At 33.0% G+C, this 13,737-nt stretch overlaps 2 protein-coding genes across 7 annotated transcripts in view; one reads left to right on the top strand and one right to left on the bottom strand.

Moving 5' to 3' along the window:
• Snap25 (Synaptosomal-associated protein 25kDa) overlaps window positions 1-13,737 on the top strand; it is a 62,018-nt gene that overhangs the window by 8,579 nt on the left and 39,702 nt on the right. For all 6 annotated transcript variants that reach the window (XM_074171200.1, XM_074171204.1, XM_074171203.1 and 3 more), the window contains exon 3: window positions 2,634-2,675. In XM_074171200.1, the coding sequence (XP_074027301.1) occupies window positions 2,634-2,675 (42 nt within the window). The remainder of the gene's footprint in view (window positions 1-2,633; window positions 2,676-13,737) is intronic.
• Window positions 1-13,737, bottom strand: part of LOC111509938 (uncharacterized) — a 122,350-nt gene that overhangs the window by 106,461 nt on the left and 2,152 nt on the right. The window lies entirely within an intron of this gene.

Below are 13,737 nucleotides of genomic sequence, written 5' to 3'. Positions count from 1 at the left end.
GGAATCACCTCTAGAAAAATGTTTTTGAAGGATTTTGGAGCAGGTAAAAAATTACAATTGTTATTAACAAAAGATTTTTTTTAAATTATATTTAGTTTTTCGTTAATAACTCAAAAAATATTAATATTTGAGCAATTCTGAAAAAAGCTCATTAAAGAGGAGGAAATTTCCGATAAAAAAGTTCCGACTCCCGAAACTCTATCTCCATTATTTTATTTATAATTTTAATTTGACGTTGAAAATAGGGTTCCGCGCGGCTGTTACGGCAAGCGCGCGCTGCCGCTAAAGAGAGTATCAAAAGAAATAATTTTTTTATAACATATAATGTCATTTAAAAATTTTGAAAAAACTCTAGTATCTTCTTAACAATTGAATGAATCGAGTCCCGTAGAAAAAAAGTTTTATCGCCATTTATCAAAAAGTTATTCAATTGTTAAGTAACAAATTTTTTTCCAATCTCCGTTGGCATAAATGATGGGATAAAAGGTATAAATAATTGGCCTATAAATTTCAAACTTCGTGGAGTCCTTGTGCTTGTGATATATATACTTCATACGATCCTGCGATAAAAGTTCATAAAAATTTATTAATTTGTTAATTATGATTGCAAAATGAAATATCCAAAAATTATTGATACATTTTTTTTATTTGATATTTAGCTATGTCTGTTTTCACATTAAACAATGGCAGTTATTAACATAGGATATGCATTTTTTACATAATTTGTTTATTAAATTGTTTTAAATAAATAGAGAAATTCAATATTTTTGAAAATTTTTTTCGCTATTTTGTTGTCTAGAGATAATTATGATTTTTTTAACATTTTTCTTAATTTTAGTTTTTAATTGTTCAAAATCGATTTTTTTATATTTCGATTGTTTAAATAATTAGTTAAGAAATAATTTTGCTTTTAAAACTCATAATTTACACTTTTGAATAATTTGGCAAAAAAAATTTCATTCATTATTTAGTTGTTCATTAGTTTAACATTTTGTTATAAACAAATATTGACCAACGTTATATTTTTTTCTGGAGCAGAAAAAAGTCAAGTAGGCGCTACAATTACCGTATCGTATGATATTAGAAAGTATTATAATGAATAAAAAAAAGTTCAGGCACTTTTTATATATAGCTGTTTTTATAATTTTTTTCTGCTTCAGAAAAAAATATAATGTTGGTCAATATTTGTTTATAACAAATTGTTAAACTGATAAACAATTAAATAATAAATATTTTTTTTGCCAAACTATTTAAAAGTGTAAATTATGATTTTCAAAAGCAAAATTATTTCTTAACTAATTATTTAAACAATTGAAATATAAAAAAATCGATTTTAGACAATTAAAAACTAAAATTAAGAAAAAAAAATTAAAAAAATCATAATTATCTCTAGACAACAAAATAGCAAAAAAAAATTTCAAAAATACTGAATGTCTCTATTTGTTTAAAGCAATTTAATAAACAAATTACGTAAAAAATTCATATCCTATGTTAATAACTGCCATTGTTTAATGTGAAAACAGACATAGCTAAATATCAATTGAAAAAAAAATTATCAACAATTTTCAGATATTTCATTTTGCAATGTTTATGAACTTTTAAAATTGCTTAAATATTAATATTTTTTGAGTTATTAACAAAAAACTAAATACCATTTTTTTTTCTTATTTTCTTAATAACAATTGCAATTTTTTACCTGCACCAAAATCCTTCAAAAACATTTTTCTAGAGGTGATTCCGAATCGAATGAGCCATCGCTCATATTTTTAGGACCTTTATCTCTATTTTTCATGTTTTTGAACTTGTTGATTAGACTAAAATGGAAAATCAACAATCTATCAGACAAGTAGCTAGAGCGTCTGGTATATCAGCTGCTAGTGTTTTTTCGGATTTTGAAAGCCGAAAAATTTCATTCTTTCAAAATGAGGCTAGTTCAGGAAGTTAACGAAGATGATCCTGATTGTCGACTTCAGTATTGTTAGGTGTTAGCGATAATCTGACCAATAACCCAAACTTTATTATACAATACATGTTTTTCAGACGAAAGTTCTTTCATGTTGAAGTGAATAGACATAACTGTCGTTACTGGAGCGATATGAATCCTCATTTGGTGATGGAAACACATTCACAAACTCCGCAAAAATTGAATGTCTGGGCCGGCATTCTTGGTAATCATATTGTTGGACCATTCTTCATTGAACAATCTATCTGTTGATTGTGTTTCCACTGATATTATTTTTTGTTGTTTCCTCATTAAAATGAACGACAGCGAATTTTTTGTTTATTTTTAAATAAAACGTTCAACATTTAATTTCTCAATAACGAATGAACCAATTAAAAAAAATACAGAGGTAATAGAGGGAGGAAAGACCTTTCAAATGATGTATCACTCGACCCCCATGCCATTGAAAAAAATAGGGGGCTAGTTGTTGACCGAGGGGTGACGTTTCGGATATAATTTTCATATCAGAATTAGTCCTCCTAGAAATAAAAATTTTCGATTACATGTCCGTTTCTGACTTACAAGGGAGGTCAAATTTTCGTTGGAACGCCCTGTATGTCCTAACTGCAAATAAACTATAAATAAATTCATTTAGTTTGTAATTTTCAATTCTGGATGTTTTTTGTTTCAGTCTCTGGAAAGCACGCGACGGATGCTGGCCCTTTGTGAGGAGGTAAATATACTTGGAAAAACGTGGCTTTTGTCTAAATGTACTCAATACTGATTTCTAATTCTTCAGCTGATATTTTGTAGGAAATATGTTGAATGAAGAAGTGCTTCACAAGTACAGAAAAGGTTCAGTGTTTTCAAATTATAATAAATCAATGATTGATTCATACTTAATTTTTAAGTGACCTCTACTATTATTTGAGAATGCAAAATGAGATAAATTTGGTCCTCTTCTTTTCAGACATATCAGTAGCAGAATCTATAGAAATTAATAAGCCTTTTCAGGGTTGCATAATTAATTACTATTCATTTGTATTGCTATTATATCTTGATTCTTAAGAATCACAGGAATATCCAAACATTTCTGTTTGTCAAACTTAAACCTATAAAGAGTATCTATGAGTATTCCTATAAAGGAATATTAAAAGAGATAGATATATTATTGAAGGAATATTACTGAGATATGCAAAATGATCTGAAAGGAGGAACCATTAAGGAGGATAATCCTCCCAATCAGTTTTAATAATTTCAGAGTAAACCTTTCCTGTATTAAATATGAACTTCTTGAATTGTCTTCATTGCGCTGGTTTAATCTGGGGAACTAAGAAGAGGATATACCTTATTAGTTTCTTTCATTCTGTAATTAACTCGGTCCTTCTATATGCTCTTAATGTTTCAACCTTTGTGCAAACCTACTTTAACATTTCAACAAAGTGGAAATACCTACCAGAAGTGTAGATAAACTTTAAAAATTCCCAGTTTGTTTGTGTTCCTTTTCTTCGATTTTCATTTCACAGATAATTATTTTTAGTAGTTGAAAATATATAAAAATTGGGATAATCAAATAACGTGAATATTTTTTAATAGATCTTTTATTTATTGGCTATAGTTTTGAAGGCTTAATATGAGTCTTTTATTACACGCTTCACCTGTATGTATGTATGTTTGTTTGTAACTCTCAAGCTCGGGATCTGTATTTGAAAGAATTATCGACATTCTATTCGCTGATCTATTGCTGATTTTCAAGCTCCTTCTCCGGAATCGGAAAATATCAATGGTCATTTTTCTAAACAATATACGGCTGATTGATCCCAAAGTTTAGATAAAATAAATATAGTTTAAAAAGACTAAAAAACACGCTTTTATGGCATACGAGACTAGAAAATGAAAAATAAATATAGTTTAGAAATTAAAAAACACGCTTTTAAAGAACATCGAACTAAAAAGTTAAAAATATTTTTTTTTAATAAGCTTAAAACAATAACGAACGAAAAAATACTAGTATTAATGTGAAAAAAGCGTGGGCGCTTGATTTACACAGAATATGGCACAAAGCGCCCACGCTTTTTTCACAATAATACTAGTATTTTTCGTTCGTTATTGTTTTGAGCATATTTAAAAAAATATTTTTAACTTTTGAATTCGATGTTCTTTGAAAGCGTGTTTTTTAGTTTTTTAAATTATATAATAAATATATAAGTACTTTCTGATCATTCCCATATTGATTTCAATTTAAGAGCCACCGGTAGACAACTGTTTCAGCCTATTGGGCATCGTCAGTACCGGGCAGGCGGCCCTCGATTGAAGACAATATGTGAAAAAACCAGAAAAGTACTTGATAAAAATAGCTGCGTAAACGCAAATGAAACATAAGTGGAACCACCTATTGGTGTGACACCCAAAAGTCAACTTGCCAAGTTTTTATGTCAGTGTTGGTGGTTTGACCAATCAACCGACAACTGCGGTAGCAGAAATTTGGGAAGCTAACCTGAAATGCCATCGGAAAACGAAATTATATGTTTCTAGAAATGATATGAAATCGACAAAGGTTAATGCAGTCAAGCTGCTGGAAAATAATTCCATGAAAATCAAAAGATAAATAGATAAGTACTTTCTGATCATTCCCATATTGATTTCAATTTAAGAGCCACCGGTAGACAGCTGTTTCAGCCTATTGGGCATCGTCAGTACCGGGCAGGCGGTCCTCGATTGAAGACAAAATGTGAAAAAACCAGAAAAGTACTTGATAAAAATAGCTGCGTAAACGCAAGTGAAACATAAGTGGAACCACCTATTGGTGTGACACCCAAGTCAACTTGCCAAGTTTTTATGTCAGTGTTGGTAGTTTGACCAATCAGCCGACAACTGCGGTTGCAGAAATTTGGGAAGCTAACCTGAAATGCCATCGGAAAACGAATCCACACGTTTCTAGAAATTAACTGAAATCGACAAAGGTTAATGCAGTAAAGCTGCTAGAAAATAATTCCACAAACATGTGGATTCGTTTTCCGATGGAAAAAATATATTTTTGACTTTTTAGTTCGATGTTCTTCAAAAGCGTGTTTTTTAGTTTGGTAAACTATATTAATTTTTCATTTTTTAGTTTCGTATGCTTTAAAAGCGTGTTTTTTCAGTCTTTTCAAACTATATTTATTCTATCTAAACTTTGGGATCAATCAACCGTATATTGTTTAGAAAAACGACCATTGATATTTTCCGATTTCGGAGAGGGAGCCTGCTACCAAGCCCAAGGCAGCAGGCGCGCAAAGGAGGGTTACAAATAAAGCAGCAGGCGCGTGTTGATAAAAAAAAAATAACTTTTTTCAAATGAAGAAATACATGTAAAGTGAGTTCGAATTATATCAAGGAGGTTGCGTACAGCGCCATCTGCCCGCGAATAGATCAAGCAATAATGTCGATAATTCTGTCAAATACAGATACCGAGCTTGAGAGTTACAAACAAACGTACATACATACATACATACCTACATAAAATAATAATAGCTTGTTAAATAAAAGCTTGTTAAAAAAATGTATTCTTTCAAGTTTTGAATATCTACAATAGTTTTTTAGATATTGGCGAAAAACAAACGCCTCTTATCTGTTTTAACAAAATTGCTTATGACTTTTCAACTATTCATTTACGCAATTTCGAATCACTGTGGGAGAAATTATGAATCGAATGATACCTCCATCATAATTTTCTGTGAAGGCGAAATCAAATTTGGGAAAATTACACTAGCGAACTATACTGAGAGAAACTATAATGAAAAATCTCCACAGTTGAAACGACTTGAAATATTTCAGTTTCATTGTTATTCCTTTCATATATATTTCCCGTCGTTAATTTCAAATAACATATTCCAGATTTACAAATAATTTAATTTTTTCAACTCGCAGTTATTCCATTTCTAACAGATTTTTTATTTTTGATTATTTCAAGTTTCTTCTTCATTTGAAACGTAGAATTTGAACCTCTAATGTGAACCAGAACATAAATACTGTCTCTCGACGCGCGTTTCGCTAACTAAGTTAGCATCATCAGGAGACGACTGAAAAAACGTCATATCCTGATGATGCTGATTTGGTTAGCAAAACGTTTGTTGAGAGACAGCATTTTCGTTCTGGTGGGGATAAAGTGTTTTCAGTAGATTTCTCCTTTATATTATTTTCACTTCTGTTTTTTATCATCCTATCCGAACATTTCAATGCGATACTTTCTTACTTCATTTCGGTTATTTCTTCAAGTTCAAGTATTAAATAAATGTTTTTCAATGATGAATCATGAAGATTTTCTACCACACTCAAAGAAATGGAACAAGTTGCCACTCAGCCTTTTTCTAAATCTTCAGAAAAAATTCTGATAGTTCAACAAAAACATTGACTCGATAAAGCCAATAAACTCATTAATAAAAATATTAAATTCAAAATGAGGCGTGTTCTATAATAACAAAATATATTTTAATCAAGTCAATTCGAATGGCATAAAAACTAAATAGTTATCGAACGTCGGCAGTTTCTTTATATGGCATGGGTGGCGTGGTATACAGTGCATTTCTTTAATGCCCCCCGTTTTATTTTTTGAACGGGTCAACTCAAAAAATTGAAATTTGGGATAAGGAAATTAATGCATGAATACATTATTTTGAAGTGAAATTGACAGATGAAACTTGGTGACTGGGCGCCATCTGAGAAAAAAATTAAATGGGAAAGGGGGGTCTGACAAATGCTTCACAACCCTAAAATATAATGTCAATAATTTCAACTACTACAAAAAGGCGAAACTTTTAATAATTAATAATAACAATAATGAAGTTTATTCATCTTGCCAATTTACATGATTTATATAAGATTTATGTATGAATAAACAAGAAATCACAGAAGCTCTAAACGTGCTTGTTAGTGATAAAATAATACTAATTGCCTGAATACATTGACATTTAACAAAATAATATGAGGTAATAAGCTTGAGGTCAGTTCAGAAGATGTTCGAAATGGTTGCCTTGAACTTTTGACATATGAACAGCCTAACCGATATTTCACGCCGAACATTTTCGAACACAGTAACGTTAATATCTCTACAAATATTTATTATTCTCTGCCGTATATCCAATATTGAAGCAGGTTCAGTTTCGTACACCTTTTGCTTCAAATAACCCCATAAAAAATTCCAAAGGTGTCAAATCTGGCGAGCGGGCTGCCCATTCTGTAGGACGTCGACGGCTATTCCAATGGCCGGAAAAAGTACTATCCAAATAGAGTAATGTGGTGGTGCTACATCTTGTTGGAATACAATATCTATATCGAATTCAATAGGATTCGCTTCGATGATTTCAATGATGAGAGGGTCAACAGTAGTTTTCAGTATATTCAAATACAGTTAGTCTGTTAAATTTTGATCAATAGAGGTCCTACAATATGGTTTCCCAATATTCCTGGCCAAACGTTGATTTTTTTCTAGATATTGGGTATGTGTTTTCCGGAAATCGTGAGGGTTGGTGTCACTCCAATTTTTTATTAACAAAAAATAACTTAACAAACCTTATCAAGTTGTTGGAATTGCCATATGGCAGATAAAAAGGAATATTTCCAGAAATATCGATATTAATGTGTTTGTCTTCAGGAAATATTAAATGTTCCGCCATTTTGTAGTAGGTGAAGATATTGACTTCATATTCTAGGGTTGTGAAGTATTCATCAGGAGCTTCAAAATAATGTGTCACAAGGCCCCCCTTTCCAATTAATTTTTTTTCCAGATGACGCCATCTTGAAAGTTTCATCTGTCAATTTCACTTCAAAATAAAGTATTCATGCATGAATTTAATTATCCCGAATTTCAATTTTTTGAGTTGACCCGATCATAAAATAAAAGGGGGAGGGGCATTAAAGAAATGCACTGTATATATTTTTTTTCAAAATCAATTTAATTTTTCATGAACCTAAACGGATATTTTAATTAGTAGTAAAGAGTAATTCCATTAGTATTTTATTTACCTGTTCGGATTGACTTCGTTTAGACTATACTTCAATATTGAACCGTAGGTATTTCCACTGACTTTTCACTAAAAACTTCTTGAAGGCATTTCGTCAGGCTTGCACGAATGGTACCTAGATGTTTCTCTGTGCTGCATGCTTCGCACTCCCTATCTGTTTTGTCTTAAGAAGACGTTTGTTTCTAATTGAGCAGAGCAGGACTACCGCGTGTCCATGAATACGACTAGCTCTGACTTCATTTGCGAAACCTTTTGCGACGACTTTTTTTGATGGCGAAGAGTTTTGAGAGTTTTGTGGGGGTGCTTCTTGTAAAAAGTAAAACTATTTCGTGGACGCATTCTTTGCTAATTTGAGCAACTTCAATGTAGAAATACGGCATCGTCCACCAAAAAGTTGTTCATTGTCAATATGCTTAACTATTCTACAGGTTGATTTTTTCTGGTGGAAACTTTCTGAGCCAAGCTATTTGGCTTATCATAAATCTAATTTGAAGTATTAGAATTATGTAAAAATGAAGATCAAGTTTTTACATGTCTTTTATAGCATTATAGAACCTAGAAATGAATTTACTGATTTAGTTTTAGAGAAATTTTACACCCGTTTTGTAAAATTTTACGGAACTAAACGCACTTTACCATAAAACGCATTCTTCATACTATTCAAATAATATTGTTTGTTTTTAGAAGTTACCTTCCTAGTGATTGAAAACGAATAATTGATTTGGAATAGTGGAAATAATCTGAAACGTACTGGTATATTATCAATATCTGATGTTACAATTGTTAACAATCATTTCAATAGAAATATGTAACTGGACCAACAATAATGTCTCTATTATTTGAATAATTTTGTTATCAGAAATCTAATTCTTGCCTAGTTGTCGTTTTGAGATTTCGATAAGAGATCGGTAGAAACATTTGGGAGAATTTGATTATCGATTTATTTTAACCTGCACCAACTTAAACCATATTGAATACCAATTGAACGTTCCCTATACAGTTTTTTTTCAAGGCAGAACACAAGCACTACAGCAAACTTTTTAAGGCGCTCTAAGAGCGGTGCCTGTGCGAAAGTAGATTAAATTCATTTGGAAAAACGTTCTCAGGAAGTGTATTCCACACACACACAGTTCTCCAAATGAAAGAGTTCTTAAGCAGAGAAGTTCGAGGTGTACTGAGTTGAACCTCAAAACGATGAGCAGCCACAGTCCATCGCGTATTTCTGATATGTACTGCTCTTTGTGGAAACAAATTGTGAAAGTATCTATGAAAGGGAAACAAATCTCCAACCTTTCTTCGATGTTTCAGACTGTCAAGGTTGCAAGTGATTTTCGAATGTCCAATCAGGCGGATGGCTCTTACTCGATGGAATCCAGCAGCTTCAGGGTATGCTTAGGGGTGGAGCTCCATACATGAGAACAATACTTTAAAGAAGGTCTGATCTCAGCTTTATGAAGCATCAAAAGTTGCTGAGGTGTGTAAGCCGTGAATATACAATAAAAAGAGGGTTGGAGACAATATGGATCCCTGGGGAACACCAGCGTTGATAGTAAAAGTATTCGAGAGATGTCCATCGACGGTCACTTGCAGGGAACGTTGTTCAGCCAAGTTTGAGCTATTTGTACGGTGAAACTCTATGCCGATGCCGACAATGATCATATTGATTCAATGATGGAAGATAACTACATCATATTTATCAACTTGTATGTGACTGGGGGTAAGAGTATTTCGAATGAGGAGACAGCATAGTCTGAATATAATGACCGCAAATGCATGTTGTTCTGATGCGTGTTGTTCTAGTCCCATTAACTGACATACACATCATGCTATAATGGTAGACTAGTGAGATGCATCTTCCTGGCAGGCTTAATCAGATCATATAACTTGAGGACGACAATGGTCGTAAATCTTCTAAGCTGAAGGGCAACTGCCTTTAAAACTTACACCACTTCTCTACTTGTTAATTGTCATAGATAATTTAAAGAAGTACGTGGCCTTCTCGTGAAAATGTAACCGTGGAACGAACGTTTTGAAAATATTCGCTGGATGTGGAGCAGTTCCTTTCGGATCAGCCATAGTTATAGCACTTTTTGTTCAGATGACCATATTTAACTATTTATTACCAAGGAGCAATTTCTACCGCTTCAAAAAAAACTCTTTCCAGTATCGTGATGGCTTCTTTTACTGGCTGGGAAGTAAAGTTCATTTCAATATATCTAAAAATATGGAGGTGTCACAGGTTGGGATTCGTCAAGAAATCATATCAGCATATGCTTCCTCATAGATAAGACAAAGTTTTTCTCATTTTCTTTTCTGAATTTATTTCGATGAGTATTTCCGTTGTTTATTAAATGAGTCTGACAACCTCTTTTGAACCCACTATAAAAAGTTTATCAATCGAGTTACCATAAGGGGTTCTTTGCCATTTAAATTTTGGAAGCTGCTCTTTACGAGTTATCACCTCTTAAGGATGGAACGGGAGGAGGATTAAGAAATCAAGCTGTTCAAGTATTTTCATGCAAATGAGCAGCCAGGTTGATATGATGAAAGGTTATTACAAACAAACTTTGTTTCACTGGGATTTTTAATTGTGCTTTTTTGTTTTTCGTTGAACATTATAGCTACGTATGTTTCTGTTGATATATTGTCGACCCCATACGAACGACAATCATTAAGAGTCAAAACTTTCAATGTCTATCAGTGAAAAATGAACACGGAACGTCTCATATTTGGGATCGAAACAACATTCACAATAGCGGTTGTTAGTAAGTTCCACACTACCGTTTGACCAATTGAATTATATTGAATCAAAAAGTTAGACATACGTTTTGTCATCAATCTATCGATTCTCCATCGGAACACACAAGATGAATGGAATGATGAAACAACAATTTTGTTTTTTTTACTAGAAGAATACAGAAATAGGTTGATCGAGTAATATATAAATCTCACAGATAATTGACTGAAGTTTGGCTGCCATTATAATTGGGGCTGATCTCTTGACGCTTAGACTTATCTGAAAGAAAGTTTCTAGAAGAAAAAATCTACCTGTACGGAAAGATATCTATGTTGTGGTAGCGGTAGCCCTGCAGTGTGGCTGTGTTTGTGCTGTGTCTCATGATGATGATATCTAGAAGTATTATACCCACACACATGCACTTCTGCACACACACATTTGCATACTGCAGATCTATACTTTACAATCAGGCCACTACCATAACATAATATACAAAGTTTGTACTGGTTCAGAACCGAAAATTTTTCACACTTTCAATCCATGCTCGGGTAAGTTCTTCATTCAAATTCGGAAAATAGTGTAGCTCGCGGAAAATCACTCTTAATAAGAGGTAAATATACATCTGTACTCACTGATTCACGCGCTTTTGGTGTTTTCCCTTTGTTCGTGCCAGTTTTTCAGTGTTAATATATTTAAGTTGAATGTAGAAAGTACAATTTTTGCATGAGGTATATTCCAAAATCGGTGATTTTTATGAGCGATCCACAGTTTTACTTGAATATTCTTGAGACAAGTATATTCTTTCATGTCTGTGTTATGCAAACTTCAATGTTGAAACAATGTAGAGAGAATTTGCAGCTAGTCTTACCGAAAAACGTACCCATCTATATAGTATGTTGGGAGTATTCATAACATAGTACAGGTAAATCAGAATGAGACCGACAAACTCCGTTTTATTACTCGTCATATTATTTGAACGAATCGATTTCGTAAATTCACCGATATGTAATCATATATTTTTGCATAATGATTATTTTCAAACATCAACATCAATTGACAAACCCAGCCTCAAATTTTAATAATCCTGTTAGATACAGTTAAAGCCTAAAATAATATTTGCGAAAAAATTAGAATAAGTACTTTTAATTTGTTAAATTTTATGTTGGGGTATCAGTATCAAAGATATTCCAATGTTCCAATCATCCAAATTAAAGAGCTTTAACGTAATGGGTGACTTTTTTGCTGGTATTTTTTTGGAAACACTGTTTTTGACAGATCAAGCGTGAATCGTGCCTTGTGTCATTGTCAAACTTGTTCACTCTGGTCTATAATTTAACCATGAATCGACTTACCAATGAACAACGCTTGCAAATTATTGAATTTTATTATCAAAATTCATGCTCGATGAAGAAATTGCATCGTGCACTTCTTCCAATTTATGGGCAGTTTCGTCGGCCTACTGAGGGAGCTATTCGGAAGCTTGTGATCGAATTTCGAACCCAGTTTACATTATTGAACATTAAACCACAAACTCGCATACGTAGAGTGAGGACCAAAGAAAATATTGCGGCTGTATCCGACAGTGTTAGTGATGACCGTGAAATGTCGATTCGCCGCCGTTCGCAGCAATTGGGCCTTTGTCACTCCACTAAGTGCAAAATTTTACGAAAGGATTTATGTGTAAAACTTCATAAGATACAGCTGGTGCAAGAATTGAAGCCACACGACCTCCCACAACGTCTAACATTTGATGAATGGGCGCTGACAAAGTTGGAGAAAGATTCACATTTTTATCGAGATATTGTGTTCAGCGACGGGGCTCATTTTTGGTTGAATGGATACGTTAACAAGTAAAATTGCCATATCCGGAGTGAAGACCAGCCACAAGCATTGCAAGATGCATCTCGAAAAAGTCACTGTTTGGTGAGGATCATGGGTCGGTGGCATCATCGGGCCGTACTGGAACGTTACTGTGAATGGCGAGCGCTACCGTGTAGTGATTGACGACTTTTTGTTGTCCAAATTGAAAGAATTGGACATGCCTGGCATGTGGTTTCAACAAGGCACGCGAAACAATTGCCCAATTAAGAGCCGCCTTCGGTGAACAGTTTATCTCACGTTTGTGGCCTGTCAATTGGCCGCCTAGATCGTGTGATTTAACGCCTTTGGATTATTTCTTGTGGGGTCATGTTAAGGCTCATGTCAACAGGGATAAACCAGCAACGGAGTGTGCCAAAATTGCACCTTGCGCATCGGCCATCTAAAGCGGAGCCGCGGACAACATTTGCATGAAATCATCTTCAAACATTAAATTATATTGATCGTTCTATCGATTTCAATAAAGATTTCATCAATTTTTTCAAATTTTTTGTGTTGTTTTGAAAATCAAATCCTATACCTCCTAAAAAATCACCCGTTATTTCGGACAAACGAACAGAAAAAGTGTCCTAATTTTGGAGGAAACGAAATATTAAAATTGCATATAGAACAACAATACGTTGGGAAAGTTTGTAAAAAATAATAAAGACCAAATATCCAAATTCGATAAATCAGGAGTATATAAATTAAAGTGTGGAACGTGCCCTAAGGTATATATTGGTCAGACTGGCTGAACATTCAGGAATCGCATCCAAGAACATGAAATGAGCTATATAAATGAAAAAACAAGTCCAACATATTCAAAACCTCTTTTAGAAGAGAATCATGACTTTAACGAAGTGTCCAAAATTTTACACATAGAGAATAAAAGTTTGAAACTGAAGCAATGGAAATTAATAAACTTAAAAATTCAAACATTCTAATGAATGACCAACTGGATTTTAATAGATTACCATTATTGAACTTGTTTTCTTATAAAACCGAGGAAGTATTATTATTGACGTAGAAGTGAGGTAATATGCTTCAGGTAGTCACAATTGAAGAGATACCTCGGGTATATAAAAGTTGCACAAGTTTAGGTAATTTGATGGAGATAGTGTCAATTGTATTTATCTTTGGTATATAAATATTAGCATAAAAAGTAACTTGTATTCAAATCAATGTTGAAGAAGCTACTG

The sequence above is a fragment of the Leptinotarsa decemlineata genome, unplaced genomic scaffold (assembly GCF_025532065.1).
Source record: "Leptinotarsa decemlineata unplaced genomic scaffold, Ldec_3_MD MMD2_tig00000010_RagTag_RagTag, whole genome shotgun sequence".
NCBI classification, from domain to species: domain Eukaryota; kingdom Metazoa; phylum Arthropoda; class Insecta; order Coleoptera; family Chrysomelidae; genus Leptinotarsa; species Leptinotarsa decemlineata.
This window is presented reverse-complemented; position numbering and strand designations above follow the sequence as displayed.